This window comes from Mobula birostris, chromosome 26 (genome assembly GCF_030028105.1).
Source record: "Mobula birostris isolate sMobBir1 chromosome 26, sMobBir1.hap1, whole genome shotgun sequence".
Taxonomy (NCBI): Eukaryota; Metazoa; Chordata; class Chondrichthyes; order Myliobatiformes; family Myliobatidae; genus Mobula; species Mobula birostris.
In genome coordinates, this window is record NC_092395.1 from 47,978,910 (window position 1) to 48,002,308 (window position 23,399).

General features: G+C 42.9%; 1 protein-coding gene across 1 annotated transcript in view; it reads left to right on the plus strand.

The window, feature by feature from the left end:
- Positions 1 to 23,399, plus strand: part of LOC140188355 (AP-1 complex subunit mu-1) — a 131,080-nt gene that overhangs the window by 10,560 nt on the left and 97,121 nt on the right. The window contains exons 2-4 of the mRNA XM_072244542.1: positions 8,217 to 8,373; positions 16,641 to 16,708; positions 19,945 to 20,075. Of these exons, the coding sequence (XP_072100643.1) occupies positions 8,217 to 8,373; positions 16,641 to 16,708; positions 19,945 to 20,075 (356 nt within the window). The remainder of the gene's footprint in view (positions 1 to 8,216; positions 8,374 to 16,640; positions 16,709 to 19,944; positions 20,076 to 23,399) is intronic.

Below are 23,399 nucleotides of genomic sequence, written 5' to 3' on the forward strand. Positions count from 1 at the left end.
ACTTAGAAGCAACAGAAATGTGGTTTCTTAGAAGAATGCTAAAATTATTATATACAGATAGGGTAACTAATGAGACAGTACTCCAACGTGCCCATACAAAAGGACCTTTAATGAGAACATTAAATGAGAGGGAACTTGTATTCCGGGCCATGTCATCGGAAAGGGAGAAATAGAATGCCTTACGTTACAAGGCCGTACGCCTGGGAAACGCGGAAGAGGAAGGCAAAGAAGAAAATATATGGACACTGTGAAAGAACTAACAGATCTAAGTGTGCGAGATATCATTGACACTGCGTGGGATCGTTCGATGTGGAGAGCTATGATCATCCAAGTGTGTAACGCACAAGGCACATGAAGAAGAAGTTAGCTCTTCAGGTTTTATATTTGAATAAAACACTTGGCTGAGTATAACATGCTTTGGGAGTGGTGAAAATTGCTTTATAAAGACAACTTTTTTCATTAAGTATGAGAATTTGAAAACAGTACTGTGGATGCTGGAAATCCACAATTAAAACTGAAAAATGTTCGGAATACTCACCAGGTTGAATAGCATCTGTGGAAAGACAAATAGAATAAATATTACTTCAGAGTAAAAAGAAAGTTGATATCACAGGGTCTTTTTTTGAGTTTTGATTGAGACATTGGCCTGAAATAATGGGGTTAATATCTTCTGCTGAGATGGATCTACCAGATGGAGTCGGCTTCTGCTTAGCTGTGTGGTGGTCTCATGGCTTCTGTGCCTGCTATTTGGATTTAACATGGATCCAATGAGTCAGTGTGAACTTCTGCAGATATCCCAGCTCTTGGGCTGAGAAATTTTTTCACTGAACTTGTGCCAGATTCATTTGCTATGTATAGACTGGTGACATTATAATTCATTATCAGCAGAATAATGAATGATCTTTAAAAAGTTTATTCTTCATGTGCATACCTTTTGAAAACTGTGAAAAATGAAAGTAAAGTTACATTTTAAATTCTACACATGGTTCTGAATGATTGAAAGTATTTGTGACAAACAATTATTTTAAAACAGTAGCTTGAAGCTGCAAACCTAGAATTGTGGCCTCATCATTGTCTCTGAAGCTGGCCAGGTATTTATTGTGACTGGTCTTGCCCAGAGTTGAGAGCTGGATTCTTGGTGGAAGTCAGCACTCTTGACAGAAATATTTGTGCTCCAGGGCGTAAACAGCCAGAGAACTCTGGTTGGTGGAAGACTGTGCCATTATCTTCCCTCCTCTCTTCACCGAGTTGCTGAGTTTATCCAATTTTTTTTTGTATGTGTGTAAGCGTATTCTCAAGATTTATTATAGTTCCTCTCTTACAAAAGTTGTGGCTGTAGATCAGAAGGAGATAGACATAGTATAGAGGGTGATAACTCTTGCTAGTTTCACTGTATGTTCAATCCCAGTTTGTATTGAATAGATAAAGAAAATGCTGTATTAGGTCGAAGGGACCCCAACCACCCAGGACATGCTCTCTTCTCACGTCTGCCATCAGAAAGAAGGTGCAGGAGCCTCAGGACTCTCACTACCAGGTTTCAGAACAGTTAGTACCCCTCAACCATCAGGCTGTGAACCAAAAGGGATAACTTCGCTCAACTTCACTTGCCCCATTCCTGAAATGTTCCCACTTTCAAGGACTCTTCATCTCAGATTCTCAATATTTATTTATTATTACTACTTTCTCTTTTTATTTGCAGTTTGTTGTCTTTTGCACATTGACTGAACACAAGTTTGTGCTGTCTTTCATTAATTCTATTATGGATTTATTGAGTATGCCTGCAAGAAAATGAATCTCAGGGTTGTATATGGTGACAAAGATAATTTACTTTGAAGATACCTGTATGAAGTGAATTTGGGTTTGCCATCCAGTGTATTCTGGCTTTACAATACTGGCTTCATAAAATTTGCTATGTATTGGGAATGGCAGTCAAACCGGACAAGTTTTGGCCATTGCAAATGATATGCACTGTGCTTTACCTCACATTGATCTTCCTTGGTTATAGGCTGACTGGCTTCAGTCTCATGTTACTGCTGGATGTCACTGAAATCAGTGTAAGAATTATTAAATAATCTTGCATAAATGATACTACTCAGTGCATTAATTCTGTTCTGTCTCTTTCAGTGTATAATCCGTATAGTCTTTCTCCCCATGCACGCACTTTATGCCTGTAATTTTTTTTTCTCCTTGAAATCCTTTGATGAAGAACTATCAACTATATACATCTTTCTGGTAGCGCATTCCAAATCTTAACTATTGATATAAAAAAACTACTTAACATTATCTTTTTTGTTTGTAATCGGCTTAAATTTATGCCTTCTTGATAGCAACCATTTTAACTTCTGAAAATGCTTCCTCATTTTGTCTCCTCAGCATTGCCAGATCTCTTAGCCTCCTAACTCTTTAAGTGCTACCATCTAGCTGGTCCAATCCATTCTTGGTGACTTAGTTGCATTGTAATTTTCTGTCATATTTAAAATGTATATGCCTCATAGCGTAATTATTTTTCTGCACACGAGGTAGTGCTACATTTAGCTCCTCATCCATTATTACCAGTCTCAAAACCAGTCCTCCCTCCCTGCCAAAGTTTGGGTATGTTTGCTGTTTTCTTATGTAAGACTTCAGTTTGATTTTGAACAAAATGTAATTAATGTGTGGACTGACAGAACTGCTCTATGACTGATACAAGAGCATCTATTATGCACATGGTCCTGACACACCTAGAAAACAAAACACTAATGTCAGAATGCTGTTTCTGGCTCTCAGTTCAGCATTCAACACTATTGTCCCACGAACCTTGGTGAACAATCTCCTACTCCTTGTTTTAAATACACCACTGTTGGACTTCCTAACGACCAGACCTCAGATAGTCATGATGCACAACTGTTCTTCTCTCCCCATCATCAGCAACACGGATGCCTACAGGGCTGTGCGCTGAACACGGTGCTGTACACGGCTCACACATGACTAAATGGCCAAACACCTGAGTAATCACATTGTCAAGTTCACTGATTACATAACAGTGGTGGGGCTCATCGCCGACAACGATGCAAAGGCCTACAGAGAGGAGGTGGAAGAGCTCGAGGCCTGTTGCCAGGCAAATAACCTCTTCCTTAACATCAACAAGACAATGGAGATAGTTGCTGACTTCAGGAGAACTTGCACCACTCACACCTCCCTTTATATTGGCAGCATAGCAGTGGAAACTGCAAACGGTTTCATACTGGTGGGAGTGCACATCACAAGCAACCTCATGGTCTCAGAACACATCCTACACAGAGAAGAAAGCTTACCAATGCCTCTGCTTTCTGAGGAGGCTGAAGGGAGCTGGACTTTGCTCTTCCATTCTCACCTCATTCTACTAATGTTTAGTAGAGAGCATCCTCACAAGCAACATCACTGCTTGGTACAGAAACTGCACTATGGCAGACAGGAAGGCTCTACGACTGGTGGTTAAAACTGCCGAACATGTCACTGCCACCAGCCTACCTGGCATCAATGACATATATACAGAAAGAAGTACTGGAAAAGGGCCAAAAGCTTCATGAAGGATCCCACACACCCTGCTCGTGGACTGTTTATCCCACTCCAATCAGGAGGAGGCTACATAGCATCCACACCAGGACCACCAAACTCAGAAACAGTTACTTTCCCCAAGAGTTAAAGTTGTTTAACAGCGCACTTCATGGATATACAATCAAACTATGCATATAACCTAACTTGTGTATTTACGTTTCTGTTTCTACTTACTATTATGGTGTTCTTTAACTTTAGCGTTTTTTTGCACTGCATTGGATTCAGAGTTGCAATTATTTTGTCCTCCTTATACTTGTGTACATTAAACAATCCTGAATCTTTGGATGGAATTGCATCTTAACATTTTCCTTGATTCACTTTTCTGTTTGAAATAAAGGAAGCTTCTATTTGATCTTTGTTGGCAGTCATAAAGGTTTTGAAGCAAAGCCTGTAAATGTTGGGACTTGTATCAAGTTGAACAAATGTAGAAGTGGAAAAATAACATCACTGTTATGTAGAATCTTAATTTGACATTGGGATGATCATAGTTCTAATGCAAAAAGTGTAACTTACACTGAAGATAACTCTGATACCACTGTCAAGAAATGTTTCTACATGCTTGACCAGAAATTTTATTTGCTGTACCCCCTAGTAATTCCAAAAGACTCCATAAGTCATTTACTATTGAAGGAACACACATAAAAGTTGCTGGTGAACGCAGCAGGCCAGGCAGCATCTGTAGGAAGAGGTGCAGTCGACGTTTCAGGCCGAGACCCTTCGTCAGGACTAACTGAAGGAAGAGTGAGTAAGGGATTTGAAAGTTGGAGGGGGAGGGGGAGATCCAAAATGATAGGAGAAGACAGGAGGGGGAGGGATGGAGCCAAGAGCTGGACAGGTGATTGGCAAAAGGGGATACGAGAGGATCATGGGACAGGAGGTCCAGGAAGAAAGACAAGGAGGGGGGGACCCAGAGGTTGGGCAAGAGGTATATTCAGAGGGAGAAAAAGGAGAGTGAGAGAAAGAATGTGTGCATAAAAATGAGTAACAGATGGGATACGAGGGGGAGGCAGGGCCTTAGCGGAAGTTAGAGAAGTCGATGTTCATGCCATCAGGTTGGAGGCTACCCAGATGGAATATAAGGTGTTGTTCCTCCAACCTGAGTGTGGCTTCATCTTTACAGTAGAGGAGGCCGTGGATGGACATGTCAGAATGGGAATGGGATGTGGAACCAAAATGTGTGGCCACTGGGAGATCCTGCTTTCTCTGGCGGACAGAGCGTAGATGTTCAGCAAAGCGGTCTCCCAGTCTGCGTCGGGTCTCGCCAATATATAAAAGGCCACATCGGGAGCACCGGACGCAGTATATCACCCCAGTCGACTCACAGGTGAAGTGTTGCCTCACCTGGAAGGACTATTTGGGGCCCTGAATGGTGGTAAGGGAGGAAGTGTAAGGGCATGTGTAGCACTTGTTCTGCTTACACGGATAAGTGCCAGGAGGGAGATCAGTGGGGAGGGATGGAGGGGACAAATGGACAAGGGAGTTGTGTGGGGAGCAATCCCTGCGGAATGCAGGGGGGGGGGGAGGGAAAGATGTGCTTAGTGGTGGGATCCCGTTGGAGGTGGCGGAAGTTACGGAGAATAATATGTTGGACCCGGAGGCTGGTGGGGTGGTAGGTGAGGACCAGGGGAACCCTATTCCTAGTGGGGTGGCGAGAGGATGGAGTGAGAGCAGATGTACGTGAAACGGGGGAGATGCGTTTAAGAGCAGAGTTGATATTGGCGAGACCCGACGCAGACTGGGAGACCGCTTTGCTGAACATCTACGCTCTGTCTGCCAGAGAAAGCAGGATCTCCCAGTGGCCACACATTTTGGTTCCACATCCCATTCCCATTCTGACATGTCCATCCACGGCCTCCTCTACTGTAAAGATGAAGCCACACTCAGGTTGGAGGAACAACATCTTATATTCCGTCTGGGTAGCCTCCAACCTGATGGCATGAACATCGACTTCTCTAACTTCCGCTAAGGCCCCGCCTCCCCCTCGTATCCCATCTGTTACTCATTTTTATGCACACATTCTTTCTCTCACTCTCCTTTTTCTCCCTCTGTCCCTCTGAATATACCTCTTGCCCATCCTCTGGGTCCCCCCCCCCCCCCTTTGTCTTTCTTCCCGGACCTCCTGTCCCATGATCCTCTCGTATCCCCTTTTGCCAATCACCTGTCCAGCTCTTGGCTCCATCCCTCCCCCTCCTGTCTTCTCCTATCATTTTGGATCTCCCCCTCCCCCTCCAACTTTCAAATCCCTTACTCACTCTTCCTTCAGTTAGTCCTGACGAAGGGTCTCGGCCTGAAACGTCGACTGCACCTCTTCCTACAGATGCTGCCTGGCCTGCTGCGTTCACCAGCAACTTTGATGTGTGTTGCTTGAATTTCCAGCATCTGCAGAATTCCTGTTGTTTACTATTGAAGGAAACAACTTTTGACAAATTAAAACTTTTCCATCAGATGTGCTGTGTATTTGATTCTGCTGTACCATCCTATGCCACCTTGTTGGTTAACAGAGTATTAGCTTGAGAAAAAAGTTTTGATGGTCCCCAATTGATCAAGTAAAAAGCATTTTGCCGGACTTCATTTTTTACATGCTTATCATTTTGCTGCTACATAAGAGGATTTGCTGCAGATGGAGTCTGGTTATACATTTGTGGGAGTAGGAGCTAGAGGGATTTGGAAAGATAGTAGGAAGAGGTTATTTGAATTGGGCAGGCTCTTGTGTAGAGTAGGTGATTGGGCTAAATGACTGGCAAACGTAGGTAAAATCATTTTATTTATTTATACAGTTTGTATGTTTCTTCAGTTATTGACCATAATATGGTAGTGAGTTATGGGCATGAAGCTGTCTGGTGATGATACTTGCATGTTGATGTGTGGTAGAGGGCTCTTGGATTTAGACTTGAAAATATTTAAGTATTCCATTATTACCAAGACAGGAATATGCAGTTTAGGAATGTGCAGTTTACAAATATGCGGGTGGAGGTATTCCCACGCAATATAGTCATACAGTTGTTATGACAGAAGGTCATTTATTCCATCCAGAAGTTTGTAGGGCAGTCATATCAGTCTGACTTCCATCCTTCCGTTCCTGAACGGTTCAGTTTTATCAAGGTTCGAAGGTTCATTTGTTATCAGAGTATACAACTCTGAAATTCCTCTTCTCCATGAAACCAAGAAACAAAAGAACAGCAGCACGATCATCAATCCCCAAATCCCCCTCCCCACACAAAAAAAAATAACAGAAACAGAACAGGCACACCGGCCCCCAAATCCCCACTCCCCATGCAAAAAAAATAACAAAAACAGAACGGGCACATTGGCCCCCAAATCCCCCTCCCCCACACAAAAAATGAGGAAGGTTGGGTGAAAAACAAAGAAAATGAAAAACAAGATTGGGGGGGGGGGGATAGAGGTCTATAGTCCAGTCCATATCCAAAATACTGAAAACCTAGGTCACATTCTTCAGGTACAGCAGCAGCCTTTTCCTCCCTCCAGCTGCAGAGCAATCCCATCAGCGATCAAAAGGCAGACAATGGGTGCTCACCTTCCGCAATGGCCTCAGTGTTTCAATGTTTTATATGCTGTTACCAGCTCCCTTACAGGCAGTGATTTCCAAGCCACAGACATTCATTATTTCTTTTCATTTTGCCATGCTTTGGCCAGTCACACCATCTGTAGTTTCTACACATCCCTTATCAAATTTCCTTTCAACCTGCTTTGCACTGAAGAAAACAACCTCAGCTTTTCCTGAATAATTTTGGGTTTTGTACTGAGAGATTTCACCTGCATTCTAGTAAAATGTTCCTTCACCATCTCTGGGGCCTTCATATTCTTTCTAAATTAGGGTGACATAATATCCTGGTTATGGCCTAATCAGTAATTAAAAAATTGAGAGGAAAAAAACAATCAGCCATGATTGAATGGCGGAGCAGACTCAGTGGGGCACGTGACCTATATGGCCTATTTCTGCTCGTATGTCTTGTGGTCTAATACCTTTGATCTTCTAGATCCAGATCTTGTAGTTCGGGCCATAGAAATTCTGTACTGTTTTATCTCATTGGGCAAGATGATAAATTTGCACTTATGAAATGGTTCTCTGGCATAGAATTATTTGTATTCTGAAAGTTCAAAGTAAATTTATTATCAAGTCACCATATACTACCTGCAGGCATTTACAGGAAAATAAATAAATCCAGTAGAATTTATAAAAACTATACTTAACAAAGACTGACAAACATACAATGTGCAATAGAGGACAAATCATGCAAGTAATAAATAAACAGAAGTAAATAAATAATGTTGAGTTGAAGAGATATTTCAGTAATAGAGCAGACTTCTGTGCTAACAGTGATCCCAACTGGAGCATTTTAAAATTCTAGAGTGTGACAGAATTTTTCAGTGTATCCAATAAACTACCTGAAGACCCAGCAGGGTTTCCTGCAGCCAACATGGAAATACTGAGATGTGAATGATTAACCTTCCCGTGGAGGAGAGGGCACCGCATTTCCATCCCCACCCCCATCATCTCTCCCAGCTGCTGGTGCTTTGGGCTTATTGTGACTAGGGCCTATCACTGCGGTGAAGTAAATAGTCATATCACTGTTTTCCAGAATGTGTCACAATGTTGCTAAATGTGTTTTACTTCTCAGGTCCTAATCTGTCGGAATTATCGAGGAGACGTGGAAATGTCAGAAATAGAACATTTCATGCCTATTCTGATGGAAAAGGAGGAAGAATGCTCTCTGACACCCATCTTGTCGCACGGGGCAGTTCGATTCATGTGGATTAAACACAACAACCTGTATCGTATCCTTAAAAGCAGTTTTGAGCATTTGCCTTTGGAGATTTAAAACTGAGTAACTATACATAAAGGATGTTTTTCAAAACTGTCTCACCAATTCACTTTAGTGCTTTCAAGAATGCTACCTATATCAAAAACTTACCTCAGATTGTGGGAGGCTAGGAGGTAGGATAGTCTTGGATAGGACAAATCAGAAGCCTGCTGCTCTGAATGCTGCAATATGTAATTGCTATGTTTGTGTTGTAGTCTGTATTCAGTAACAATCAGTGTAAAAGTGATGCATCCAGACCTCTGGTACAGATATATGAACTCATAATGCAGCTAAGCTTCAAATCTCACATATAACAGTAGTTCAGTGATTAAGTCAATAATTAAATCACTGTTCCATGTATAGTAAACACAAGAGATTCTGCAGATACTGGAAATCAAGAGCAATACACAAAATGCTAGATTATTGCACAAGAAAAGACCATTCAGTCTCTCCCATTGCTTATTCTGAAGAGCAATTCAGTTAGTTCCACTGCTTTCTCTTTTTCCAATAAATCTGCAGTTTCTCCTTCAAGTAATTTATCAATTCTCTTTTCAAAAGTATAAAAATCTGTATTCAACACAATTTAGAAGTGCATCCTAATTCAAACCATGGTAGAAAATAATTTTCCCTGTATCACTGCTGGTTCTGTGCCCTCCTCACTGCCTAACTCTCAGCCACTGGCACAAACACGAGGAAATCTGTAGATGCTGGAATTTCAAGCAATACATATAAAAATTGCTGGTGAATGCAGCAGTCCAGGCAGCATCTATAGGAATAGGTACTCTCGATGTTTCGGCCAACCCTTCGTCGGGACTAACTGAAAGAAGAGATAGTAAGAGATTTGAGAGTGGGAGGGGGAGATCCAAAATGATAGGAGAAGGTAGGAGGGGGAGGGATGGAGCCAAGAGCTGGAAAGTTGATTGGCGAAAGGGACATGAGAGGATCATGGGATGGGAGACCTAGGGAGAAAGAAAGGGGGAGGGGGGAAGCCCAGAGGATGGGCAAGTAGTATAGTGAGAGGGACAGAGGGAGAAAAAGGAGAGTGAGAGAGAGAAAATAAATAAATAACAGATGCGGTACGAAGGAGAGGTGGGGCATTAACGGAAGTTAGAGAAGTCAGTGTTCATGCCATCAGGTTGGAGGCTACCCAGACAGAATATATGTGTTGTTCCTCCAACCTGAGTGTGGCTTCATCTTGACAGTAGAGAAGGTCGTGGAGAGACATATCAGAATGGGAATGGGACGTGGAATTAAAATGTATGGCCACTGGGAGATCCTGCTTTCTCTGGCGGACAGAGCGTAGGTGTTCAGCGGAACGATCTTCTAGCCTGCGTCGGGTCTCGCCAATATATAGAAGGCCACATCGGGAGCACCGGACGCAGTATATCACCCCAGCCGACTCACAGGTGAAGTGTCACCTCACCTGGAAAGACTGTCTGGGGCCCTGAATGGTGGTGAGGGAGGAAGTGTAAGGGCATGTGTAGCACTTGTTCCACTTACAAGGATAAATGCCAGGAGGGAGATCGGTGGGAAGGGATGAGGGGGGACGAATGGACAAGGGAGTTGCGTAGGGAGCGATGCCTGCGGAAAGCAGAGAGAGCGGAGGAGAGAAAGATGTGCTTAGAGGTGGGATCCCGTTGGAGGTGGCGGCAGTTACGGAAAATTATATGTTGGACCCGGAGGCTGGTGGAGTAGTAGGTGAGGACAAGGGGAACCCTATTCCTAGTGGGGTGGCGGGAGGATGGGGTGAGAGCAGATGTGTGTGAAATGGGGGAGATGCGTTTGAGAGCAGAGTTGATGGTGGAGGAAGGGAAGCCCCTTTGTTTAAAAAAGGAGGACATCTCATTCGTCCTGGAATGAAAAGCCTCATCTTGAGACCAGATGCAGCGGAGACGGAGGAATTGCAAGAAGGGGGGATGACATTTTTGCAAGAAATGAGGAGGGGAATAGTCCACGTGGCTGTGAGAGTCTGTAGGCCTATAGTAGACATTAGTAGGTAAGCTGTCTCCAGAGATAGAGACTGAAAGGTCAACAAAGGGGAGGGAGGTGTTAGAAATGGACCAGGTAAACTTGAGGGCAGGGTGAAAGTTGGAGGCAAAGTTAATAAAGTCAACGAGTTCTGCATGTGTGCAGGAAGCAGCACCAATGCAGTCGTTGATGTAGCGAAGGAAAAGTGGGGGACAGATACCAGTATAGGCTTGGAACATGGATTGTTCCACAAAGCCAATAAAAAGGCAGGGCATAGCTGGGACCCATACGGGTGCCCATGGCTACACCTTTAGTTTGGAGGAAGTGGGAGATAATCCTATAGTAGTGAGAAGCTAAAACAATTCTGTCATCAGCCACATTTGGCAATGAAAACTGTCCAGATCAATTCAAGTCTTGAGGGACTTGGTGTTGAGGGGTGGAGGTAAGGGATTAGCCAAGGCAGCTGTAATGGGCTAACTGCTTTGCACACATTTTTGAAAAGTTATGTGGACAGAGAAATAGTGCCACTTATCTAAACTTACTGCCAACATTAAGTTAAACAGCACTTCAAGCTGTATACACAGAACCAAAATGCTGGAAACAATATTGAAAGAATGGGGTAAAGGCTGAAATGTGTCAGGTGGAGCTCAGCCTGAGTGAGGTCATCCATTGTGGACACATAACACGATGCAAAGATTAGAGCATTTTCTAAGAGATGTGAAATTTGTGGATGTGTACAGAGAGATTTTAAACTGGGAGGAATAGTGTGGCGACAGACATAAGTTCAAGAGCAAGATATTTTAATAGGATGGGAATTAAGAGTAAGAAATTACATTCTGTTTCATAATTATCCGGTAAGATTCTATGGGGCCAACCAGAGGTGTATGTTTTACAATCGCAAGACCTTGCTGGATATTGAGAACTTGGAGTGCTGCAGGTCTACCCAATCAGTGGATTACCCAGTGGCAGAGGAGCTGGGCTTGGTGTGGATCGTCAGAGAGCCGTCAGTGCACAAAAGCATTGTGTAGTTTAACAGCAGGTGATCATTTTAGTCACTTCTCTTGTGATCGCAAGACCCTGTTGGATGTTGTGAATGTGGAATGTTGCAAGTCTTATTCATTGATTTATTGGAGGATGGTAGGGGAACTGCATGGCCTCAGTCGTGGCAAAGACTGGATCTCGGGCTGCATTGTTGCCAGTTTGCAGCTGCCCAGGAGAGAGAGCTGGAGTCAGTGTGCTCCACCCGAGTGGTGGGCGTCCAAGTTGGAGTCGGCGTAATCCTTTAGTGTTTGCTCAACAGATGACAGTCCAGTTCGTGTTCAACTGCAGATGGCTATAATATTCATGGGCTCAGTGTCTTGGACTAAATATTTTTCATGTGAGTGTATTTTAATGATATCGTATGTACTTGCTGTCTTGTATGTGCTATATATGTTTTGTGCTGTGTTTTGCACCTTGGCTCTGGAGTAACAACTTTTCCTTTGGTTGTATTCTTGGATATTCACGTATGACTGAATGACTATTAAACTTGAATTGACTATATTTCCATAAGAAGCATAGCAGTTAATTGTGGTCATCTCACACAGCATTTTTGCCAGCTTTCAAGGTTAAGAGAGTCAAACAATGACAAAGTTGTTATCATCAGGGCTTGTGTTCAATTTGGCATGCAGTTCATCTATACTCCAGTTGTGGCTGCAGCAATGTTTTATGAATTCATTATGAATTCCTTTCTTTTGTTTTATCTGCCTTCATGTTTAAATCAAGGATCCCATGTGCCACTTTTAATCCTTTTGTTAACCTGCCTTAATGTTTTTAAGAATCTATGCTCATGGAACCCACCCAGATCAAACAGACCCTCCCACCCTTCTCACTGTAACAGCAGCAGAATTGAAAAGAAATTTGCAGAGAGTCAACCCCTGTAAGGTGGCTGGGCCAGACAACTTCCCAGGCTGTGTTCTTGGGGAATGTGCATACCAGTTCACTGATGTCTTTGTGAACATCTTCAACACTTCATTCATCCAGGCTGCTGTCCCCACATGCTTCAACTCAGCCACCATCATCCCTGTACCAAAGACTACACCTTCAGAACTAAATGACTACCACTTGGTGGCACTGACGCCAGTCGTCATGAAGTGTTATAAATAGCTGATAATGGCACACATCAAAAACTCCATTCCTGCCACACTGGACACTCACTGATATCCTTAGCAACAGAATTGCTCTACAATAAATGCCATAGCATCTGTCATACACCTGGCCCTGACACACTTACAAAGCAAGGACACACATCAAAATGCTGTTTCTGGATTTCAGTTTGGCATTCAGCTCTATTGTCCCACAGACTTTGGTGAGCAAACTCCTACTCCTTGGTCTAAATACACCACCGTGCAACTGTGTGTTGGACTTCCTAATCAACAGACCTCAGAGAGTCAGGATGCATAACCACTCCTCCCTCGTCATCATCATCAACACGGGTGCCCCCAGGGCTATGCGCTGAGTACACTGCTCACACATGAGTGCATGGCCAAACACCTGAGTAATCACATTTTCAAGTTTACCTATGACATGTCAGTGGTGGGGCTTATCACCAACAATACGGCAGCCTACAGAGAGGAAGTGGAAGAGCTCAAGCCCTGGTGCCAGGCAAATAACTGCTTCCTCAGTGTGAACAAGGCAAATTAGATGTTATTGATTGCAAGAGAACTTGGACCCTCCCACTCCTCTTTGCATCCGTGCAACAGAAGTGGAAACTGCAAGCACTTTCAATCTCCTGGGAGTGCCAATCTTGTACAACCTCTCATGGTCCCAAACATATTCTACACAATCAAGAAACCTCACCAACATCTCTTCCTTGTGAGGAAGTTCAAAAGAGCTGGACTATGTACATCAATACTCATGTCCTTCTAAAGATGTGCAGCAGAGCGTGTCCGAACATTCTGCTTCACTGCATGGTATGGGGACTGTACTGTGGCAGACAAGAAGGCTCTACAATAGGTAATCTAAACTGCCCAACTTATCACTGATACCAGACTACCTGCTATTAAGCACGTAGATACAAACAAGTGCCAGAAAAAGGCCAGCAACATCACCTACCCTGTGCATGGACTGTTTGGCTCACTCCTGTCTGGGAGGAGGCTATGTAGCATCTATGCCAGGACCACCAAATTCAAAAGCAGTTACTTTCCCCAGGTAGTAATGCTGATCAATACCACCAACCACCCCATCACATCCCATACCACCAGTACTTTATCATTTCTTGTTGGAGTGACTTGTGTACAGGGATTCCTATGCCTAGCATCACTTTGTGGCCTTGCAATCAGTCTATGTATATAAGCTATCCTATGTACTTGTATTTATTGTGTTTTTTTTGTTATTATGTTCTTTATCTTGTCTTTTTTTTGTGCTGCGTCAGATCCGGTGTAACAATTATTTTGTTCTCCTTTACACTTGTGTACTGGAAATGACATTAAACAATCTTGAATCTCAGTGCCCTTGAACGTCATATCCATTGGTTTATATGGCCTCTTATTTTACCCCACAGAAATTAATATTTTTCATTTATCTACATTGAATTGATTTTGTCACCTGTTTACCTATTCCCAGTGTGTCATCTTGAAGTTCATGATTGTCCTCAGTTCACAAAACCTTCATCTGAAAATTGTTATTTAGATAGCACAGTGTTAAAATTATTAAAATATATTAAGAAAGTGATGGTCCTAGTAGTAACCCCTGGGGAAATGGATAGGAAACTTCTCTCCAGTCCAATTATCTATCTTCCTGCTAGTTAAACAACTTTCTATTTGTATTATTGCACCAAGTTCAGTAGTGACATTTGAGGCTTTATGTCCTTGATGAAGACTGCATGACCATTCTCTGTTAATTGCATTTGAACTAAGTAGTCTGCTGGGTCATCTTAGAGGATAGTCAACTAGCTTTTAAACCTACAGGGAAACAGCAGACTAGAGATTTCATTCTCATAAGTACATTTGTGGGCCTGAGGGGGTTGTGTAACAATCTTTCAGTTTCAAGATCATGAGTCCTCAACTTCCCCGCCCCCCCCCGCCCATCCTCACCCCCCAAAATTTATTCAGTCAACTGTATGTAAAATTGTTGGTTAACATGACGTGACTGAAGCTCTTGATTCTGAAATATTTGTTTGGGCTTCTAGGTTAATGTAGCAGGGAACATCTAATGTTTCATAGGAACAATAATGATCATACCTGTCAACCCTTGTTACTTTCTGTAAGCTCATATTGATAACATCCATCAGCACTCTTATTTACCACATTATTGATGGATAGCTCCTTTAATGCAATGGGATGTCTGTTACCTACTTTTCAATTACAGATTTCCCCCGCCATCCGAAGGTAGAGCGTTCCTATGAAACAGTTCGTAAGCCGAAATGTAAAGCGAAGAAGCAATTACCATTTATTTATATGGGAAAATTTTGTGAGCGTTCGCAGACCCAAAAATAACCTACCAAATCATGCCAAATAACACACAAAACCTAAAATAACAGTAACATATAGTAAAAGCAGGAATGATACGATACATACCCAACCTATATAAAGTAGAAATACTTTTCCACAATCATTACTGCACTGTTCTCCGTAGCGAAAATCTCATGCAAGCGCTGTTGGCAAAAACACTCTCTTCAGTAACCTTTAAGCTATGAAGCTGCCAAATCATACCAAATAACACGTAAAAATACATAGCCTATATAAAGTAGAAATAATGTATGTACAGTGTAGTATCACTTACTGGAATTGGTTCAGCGTCGAGCACACTGATGATGATATGTTAGACTGAATCGTCATAGTTTGGGTGGTGCAGTGGCCTCCCACCCTCCAGGCCGCCGACCGATACATTGCCGCGAAGCATGCAGCGGTAGCAGGGAGGCACCCTACACATTTTTAAGAAAAAAGCCGAAATAAACAAGCTAATTAACTAGGTGCCGCCCGGCACGTAATTGTCGACCCAGATCAGTGCCGATTTCCGATTGCGTTATCTCTGATCTGGGCTGACAATTACATGTCGAGTGGCACCTAATTAATTATCATGTTTCTTTCAGCTTTTTTCTTAAAGATGTGCTGTGTGCCTCCCGGTTACCGCTGCATTCTCCACGAGTCAGTATCTGTCCGTGGCCCGGGGGTTGGGGTGGTGGGACACGGGGGTGTCGTCTGTTTCCATTAGAGCATCTTCTCCTATGACTGCCCGCCTCGATGTCGAAGTTCTTCATCTGCTGTGGCTGATGTGGAAGGCTTGCTTGACTGCTGAGCCTCGCACATTTTTCTATCATACAATTCTTTGTAAGGACTCAAACCATCCTGCACATATCCACATAGCACTATGTAGCCTTTCAAAATTAAAGTTGTACTTTATCATTGCAGCGAAAATCTCACGCAGTTGCTTCACGTTCAGTTCGCTACTGCATTTGGTTTCGATTGTTATCCTTTCTTCTTCCTATTGCATAAGCTCTTAATCTATCAGTTCTTGGTCATGGGATGCCAAAACCTCTTCAACGTCATCTTCGTCAGCTTCCACAAGCCAAACTCACTTTGTCCTAACTTCGTTCACCATGATCAAAACGCTTAATTATGTCTAGTTTTACGCTAAGTGTAACACCCTTACGAGCTCTTTTAGGCTTTTCCGATACCATAGAACTCATCTTGCAAACAGCTGCTCACAGACACATGTTTAAGCAATGCTGGCTAGAATGCAGTTCCGAATCCGGGGGAGAGCGGCTGCTCGGAGCGCGCGCTGCCTTTTATCGTGCGCTGATTTTTTTTATCGTGCACTACTTTTTTTCGTAACAGTGAAAACACCTTCTGAAAGCAAAAATAGGGAACTAATGTAGGTCTTTCATAACAGTGAGGTTTCGTAAAGCGAATGTTCGAAAAGCGGGGGACACCTGTATTTGATTTCTTTATTATTTCTTCAAAGGTTGGGAGATACTAACCAGCAGCTGTTTTATGCTCATTGATGCTAGTCAAACTTGGTAAACCTTTTTCACCATTGAGCAGCATCATAAACATAACGTGGTTCAAGTTTGCCACGGGTATCATATTTCATAATGCCAGTAAGTAGCACTGTCACTGAAGACCAAACTTTTGAGAACTTAATTATTCACCAGACTTCAATATGACTATTAATTGTAGTTCTGTTGTATTTTAGCTAACTTGGGTTCATTGCTAACCTAGCCCACCTACAGTAGCATGCTAATAAAAATTTAGAGCTGTCCATTTTAACAGATTGACCTTAATCTCTGTGCAGTTGTTGCAACCTCCAAGAAGAATGCATGTGTTTCACTGGTGTTTGCTTTCCTCTATAAGGTAGTTCAGGTAAGAACATTGGGTTTCTTCTTTTCTCTTCTAGACCCCATTTCTGGGTTCAGTCATATATTCTTTCTATCTTCCCCATCCACCGCCCTCAAAATCCACCTTCCCCAGTTCAGTATATCAACAAACTTATTTCTGAGATTGACTAGCTCAGTGTAGTTCAGTGACTTTTTTCTCTTGTATCAGATCTAAACGAATTTGTGGGCCTTTTCTTTGTAGCTAAAGATTCTTGATTGTGAATGCATGTGGCACGTATGCAGATACTTGTCAGCACAATCAAGGGTGGAATGCTAGAAAAGGAAACAGTATTTGCATTTATATGTGCCATTTTTGAAGCCATGACATCCCAAAGCAGTAAATGAATCTCTTCAAGTGTAGTCACTGCTGTTCAACAAGCTTTCACAGACTATAAGGATTAGACTCCAGGAACAGCTTTGCTCTTTGAAATGGTGCGGTGGGTTTTTTTTTGTATCCACCTGACGGAGCAGATGCAGCTCTGCCTTGATGATCCACTAGACCATCAGCGTGTAAGTGGTTCTTGAACCCAAACCTCTAACGCTAGCAGTGGACTTGCTCCACTGTCAAGACTCCACTCTCAGTTCTTGGGTCGTCGGAACCTCCATCTTCCTCTCATCCTACTTTCCATAAACACCCCAGCCCTCCTCTCCCCAACCACCAATTCCCTTCCCACTCTGATCTCAGCTTTCATCCTTGCTGTGTCTTCACCATTCCCTCCGGCTTCCCGACTTCCCCTTTCTGCGACAAAACGTTCTCTCTTTAACAAGAGTCTTATCTTTGTCATCCTTTGCCCCACCTCAGTGAATTTTGTGCCCGTCACGTCATTGAGCTCTTCTTCCGTCGCCTCTGTTTCCGTGTCCACTTCTTTGGCAAGAATTTCACAACCCCGCACTGACACCCCAATCTGGTTCTCTGCCTGCTCTGGATCTTTTTCATCTCGAATTGCCAACAAGACATCAACCTCAACTTCAACACTCCTCCCACTTCTTTGAACCTTCCCCCCTCTGGATGCACTGGCCTTCATTCTCTACACACCAATCCCAATTTTGCCATCAAACTTGTAGATAAAGGGGGTGCTGACCATTACCTTGCTTACCTTGCTGTGGCTTGGTGGCAACTCTCAGACACCCCTTCGTAGCTACCACTTGATGAGGACCCCACTCCGGACCATCCGAAATCTCTCCAACACAATCACTAACCACATCAACTCTAGAGAACTCCCATCCACTGCCACCAAACCCCCACCACACACTGCTCACTTCTTCCTCCTACCCAAGATCCACAAACCTGACTGTCAAGGTAGGTTTATTGTCTCTCCCTGCTCCTGCCCTACTGAAGGTGTCCTCATATTTTGATTCCATTCTATCCCCCTTGGTTCATTCCCTTTCTATCTACACCTGTGATACCTCTCATCCCCTCGATCTCCTCAGTAACTTTCAGTTCCCTGGTCTTGACTGCCTCATTTTCATCATGGATATTGAGTCCCTATACACTTCTATTTCCCCATCAAGAAGACCTCAAAACTCTCCGCTTCTTTCTAATCAAAAGAACCAACCAATTTCCCTCCACCACATCCCTCCTCTGTCTGGCAAAACTGGTCCTCACCCTCATTAATTTTTCCTTCAGCTCCTGCATTTTCTCCAGACTCAGTGTAGCTGTGGGCCCCAGCTATGCCTGCCTTTTTGTTGGCTACATAGTCCATGTTCCAAGCCTTCCCCAGTAATACTCCCCAACTGTTCCTCTGCTACATTGATGACTACATTGGTGCTGCTTTATGCAACATGCTGAGCTTGAGAATTTCATCAACTTTGCTTCTAACTTCTACCCTACCCTTAAATTCACTTGGTTCATCTCTGACACCTCCCTTCCTTTTCTTGATCTCTCTGGGGGAAAAAAACGGTTGTCCAACATCTTTTATAAACTTAACAATTCCCATAGTTATTTTGACTACCTCTTCCCATCCTATCTCCTGTAAAAATGCTATTTCCTTTACTCAGTTCTTTCACCTCCACCACATCTGTTCCCAGGGTGCAGCTTTCCTTTCCAGGACATTAACGGTGTCGAGCAACTCCTTCCATCCATCAGAAATTCCTCCTCCAAAGAATGAGGTTTTCCTCTCTCTACTATTGATGCTGCCCTTACCCCCATCTCCTCCATTTCCTGAACATCCAAGCTCACCCACTTCTTCACGGCACCTTGACAGTGATAAGAATTTCTCTTGTCCTTGCCTACCACCCTGTGAGCCTCCACATCTAACACATCATCCTCTGCAACTTCCATCCTACAGCTAGATGTATCTTTACCTCCTGATGCGGCCTCCTGTACATTGGTGAGACCCGTTATAAATTGGGGGACTGCTTTGTCAAGATCCTCTCTCCAACTGCCAAAAGCAAAACTTCTTGGTAGCCTAACATTTTAATTCTGATTCCCATTCCTCTTCTGACAAGTTGGTCCATGGCCTTGTGCCAAGATGAGGATATCTCAGGATGGAGGAGCAACGCCTTATATTCCGTCTAGGTAGCCTCCAACCTGATTCCATGAACATCGATTTCTCTTTTTGGATTAAAAAAAATCCCTTCTCCTTCCCTCTTCCTCTATTCCCCATTCTGGCCTTTTTACCTCTTCTCACCTGCCTATCATTTCCCCCAGAATGCCCACCTCCCTTTTCTCCTGTGGTCTACTCTCCTCTCCAACCAGATTCCTCCTCCTCCAGCCCTTTAGGTTTTCCACTCACCTGGCTTCACCTATCACTTTCTAGCTAACCTCTTTCTCCTCGCCCCCCCCACCTTTTTATTCTGATGTCTTTCCCCTTCCTTTTCAGTCCTGATAAACATTGACTGTTTATTAATTTCCATAGATGCTGCCTGATCCGCTGAGTTCCTCCAGCATTTTGAGTGTGTTTTGGATTTCCAGCATCTGCAGACTATGTGTTTTCAACTTGACTGCATCTACTTTTCTTCCATTTTCATTTAGAATGGCCTTGGAAAGTTGGAAACTTTGGATTATGAAAACGCAACACATAAGGTTCTTGAGGAACTCAGCAAGGCAGGCAGCATCTGTGTGTAGCTCTGGATTTCAAGCATCTGCAAAATCTTTTGTGTTTTTGAAAATACTTTTAGATCCTCTCATTCTGTATGAAATTTGGTGGAGCTTTATCAATATCTTGGAGCTTGCGCTTTGAGGGAAGGACATTGTTAGTGATAATTCTGTTCTCTTTCCAGGTATTTTCTGAGTATTTTAAGGAGCTAGAAGAAGAAAGTATTCGTGATAACTTTGTTATAATCTATGAGCTGCTTGATGAGTTAATGGACTTTGGTTACCCACAAACGACTGACAGCAAGATCTTACAGGAGTAAGTAGGGGGTCCTGTAAGAAATCATGCTCGAGGGTAGAAAATACTGGCCAATTATTTCTAATAATTTCAGTTAAAATATATGTTTTTTCAGCTGGTTGGTGATTTCTGTGTGACCAGATAACTAATGGGTTGCTATTTTATTCCTCCTTTTTTATCACAATCCTTTGTGCTCTCCTTCTCAGAGTTTTTCAGTTTTGCTGAAATGCAGAGCAGGAAGATGTCCAGCTTGACCAATTGGGAACATGTTCTCCATTCCTGCAGAAAAGAGTCAAAAACAAACTGAGCCAATATCACCAATGGACATCCGATTTATTAAAAAAAAATCAAGTTACCTGAATTTATAGAATTCATTATTTTGTCCAGAAGGCTGCAGTCTGCCCAGACGGAAGATGAGGTGTTGTTGGTCAAGCTTGCATCAGACCTCTTTGTAACAGTGCAGGGGGTCACAGGCTGGTGGGTCAGAGGGGGGATGGGGTGGGGAATGGGAAGCTTACAGTCACCCTGCAGACTGAACAAAGGGGTTCAGCAAAGGGGTCACCTGATTCCTTCTGCGGAGGAGACCATGCTACTATGACAAATGTAGTACACTAGACTAGGAGTGCAAGTGAGTTGCTGCTTCACTCGGAAAGAGTGGGTCCCAGATTGGTAAGAAGGCAGGAGATTTATATATTAAATGTTACATCACCCGTGATTGCTAAGAAAGTTCCAAAACGGGGGGGGGGGGGGGGGATGTTGGTGGAAATGGAAGCGTAGTCCAGGGCATTTCAAAGAGAACAAATCCTCCTAAATGCTGAAAGGAGGGGAAAGAACAAGGGACAAAAGCTGATAAGGATCTAGGATAGTTGAGATAACTGTGGAAGTCAGTAGGCTTGTAATGGATGTTAATAGCTAGCCTATCTCCTGAAATGAAGACTGATAAATTCAGAAAGAAGAAAAGAGTTAGATTGACCATGAATGGGAAATTGCAGGGTGAAGATTGGTAACAGCTCAATTAATGAAATTATTGAGTCCTGCAGGAGTACAGGAGGCAACCAAATGCAGCCATCAATGTACTGGAACAAAGTCTAATTCCACCTATCCCACAATAAGACAGGTGTAGCTTGGGCAATATGAAGGCCCATAGTGACACCTTAGATCTGGTGAAAGGGAATAGAATTGCTGTTTAAAATAAGAACAAGTTCAGGCAGAGTGTGTGATGGGGAGGAACCGGCTGAGCCTCTGTTCCAGGAAGAAGTGGAGGGTTTTCAGATGATCGTGATGTCGAATGAAGATGTTGGACCAGGGAATGGGAATTGGAAATGGAAACAGTGGCTTGGTTTTTATTTTCCCCTCCTTGAGGAGTTGAAAACATTCCCAGCCTGACCTGCCAAGCACGTTTTCATGCTTTGCATTTTCACTGCATTTCCTTTCACCCATTGACCTGATAAACTTGTTGATATATTATCCTCATGACCACCCAGTTTTTTACCTAGAGATATCACTTCTTCCCACCACTCCAGGACTCAACACACTTATTTTTTGTTCTCCTTCCCAGTTCAGACAAGTGCCTTCAACCTGAAACTGTTCCTCTTCCCACGGGTGCAGCGTAACCTGCTGAGTATTTCCAGTTTTATTTTAGGGCTTGTCTTCATGATAGCAAAAACTGGAATGTAAGTGGTCCCTTTTTGTGCTGAATGTCTGTGAAGTTTATTTGAAGTTGTCTTCATCTTTTAACATTGGTTTAAAATGATGTATTTGAAAATAGATTTAAAAATATTAGATCAAGGAGATCAATGTTCTTGAGGTAATTTCCCAGACCCAGCACCAGAGGTGTTAAATTCTCTGTCAAAGTGATTGATTTGAATAATGCAACAGCCAACAGACAGCTCTCAGCTGAGGTTCAGCACTTCAGTATGTTAATGTACCAAAGCCTGGAGAAAATGGCTGAAGGCAGGTAAACCTGTTAAGGTTTACCTTGAAATAAATATTCTTCTTAGAGGCAGAAAATGCAGGCAATAACTAGTGCAACAAGTTGCCTCTGTGTGTAGATAAGTAATTATAGTTTTAGATTGAAAAGCTTTCATTAGAGTTGGAAACAAAATGAGAGTAGTGTGTCATGAGGAGGTGTGGAAAGGATAAAGGAGTGTGTTGGAAGGCAGGAGTAATTCAATGACAATAGGAATGAAGGGGTCAGGTAATGGGGGTGACACTAAGATAAATAAACACAAGATTGGTGCAGAGAATCAGAAAGTAGGAACAGACAAATCATCTTCTAAAATTGTTGAACACTGAATTGAAAGTGAATTTGTTCCTCAGGCTTTCATTAGGCCTGGCTCTAGGCAACTTCTAGAGTAGGTTACATGGTCGGCATAACAATGTGGGCCAAAAGCTTGTAATGTGCTGTAGATTTCTACGTTCTATGAAGATGTTAGTTTGGAGCCCTGGAGAATAAGACAGAGGGAATGTACAAAGGAAGATGTATCTAAAGGAGGTATGTTCGGCTGAACACGAGAAAATCTGCGGATGCTGGAAATTCAAGCAACACTCACAAAATGCTGGTGGAAAGCAGCAGGCCAGGCAGCATCTATAGGAAGAAGTACAGTTGACGTTTCGGGCCGAGACCCTTCGTCAGGACTGAAGAATGAGGCTGAAGAGCATTTTGCGGAGAATAGGGTATTTTCAAATGTGATAATTTAGTGGTGCATTCAGAGCTGTCAAAAATGATTATGATTAATCAAATTTGGAAGCTGGTAGGGTGTAAATTGGGATCATGATGTTCTTTTATGGTCCGAGATGTAGGGCAAAGGATGAAAGCTGAAGTGTAGGAACTGATTCCTGCTGATTAGAGTGGGTAAGAATTTTTAGTTGAAGAAATTGGAAGCTTTGCTGTGCAGAGTGCATAATTGAGATGACACATTGGAATAATGGAAGAAATTCCTTGAAGAAATTGGAGTTTAAGGACATTGTCAAAATAAGTATTTGGTTTCTAGTGGTGAATATTTAGAATACCCCCAAGGACTATGGATTTTAAGACATTAAATATATTCAAATCTCACATAGGTTACAATTGTGGATTGCAAGGTTTATTAGAATCTGATGGAAAATGATACTGAGCCCAAAAGTCAGATCATCTGTGAGATTTGAGGGGTTACATGGCCTCTACCTCATTTCATATGTTAAAGATTAATCATTGTTGTAGTAATTCCTCAAGGCAGCATCCTGAGCTAGGTCACTAACTGCTTCACCAGTGATCACTGTTCCACCATCGTGCCAGTGCCGAAGCATTCCACTGCCACGGGCCTGAATGACTTCCGCCCAGTTGCACTCACCCCCATCATTGCA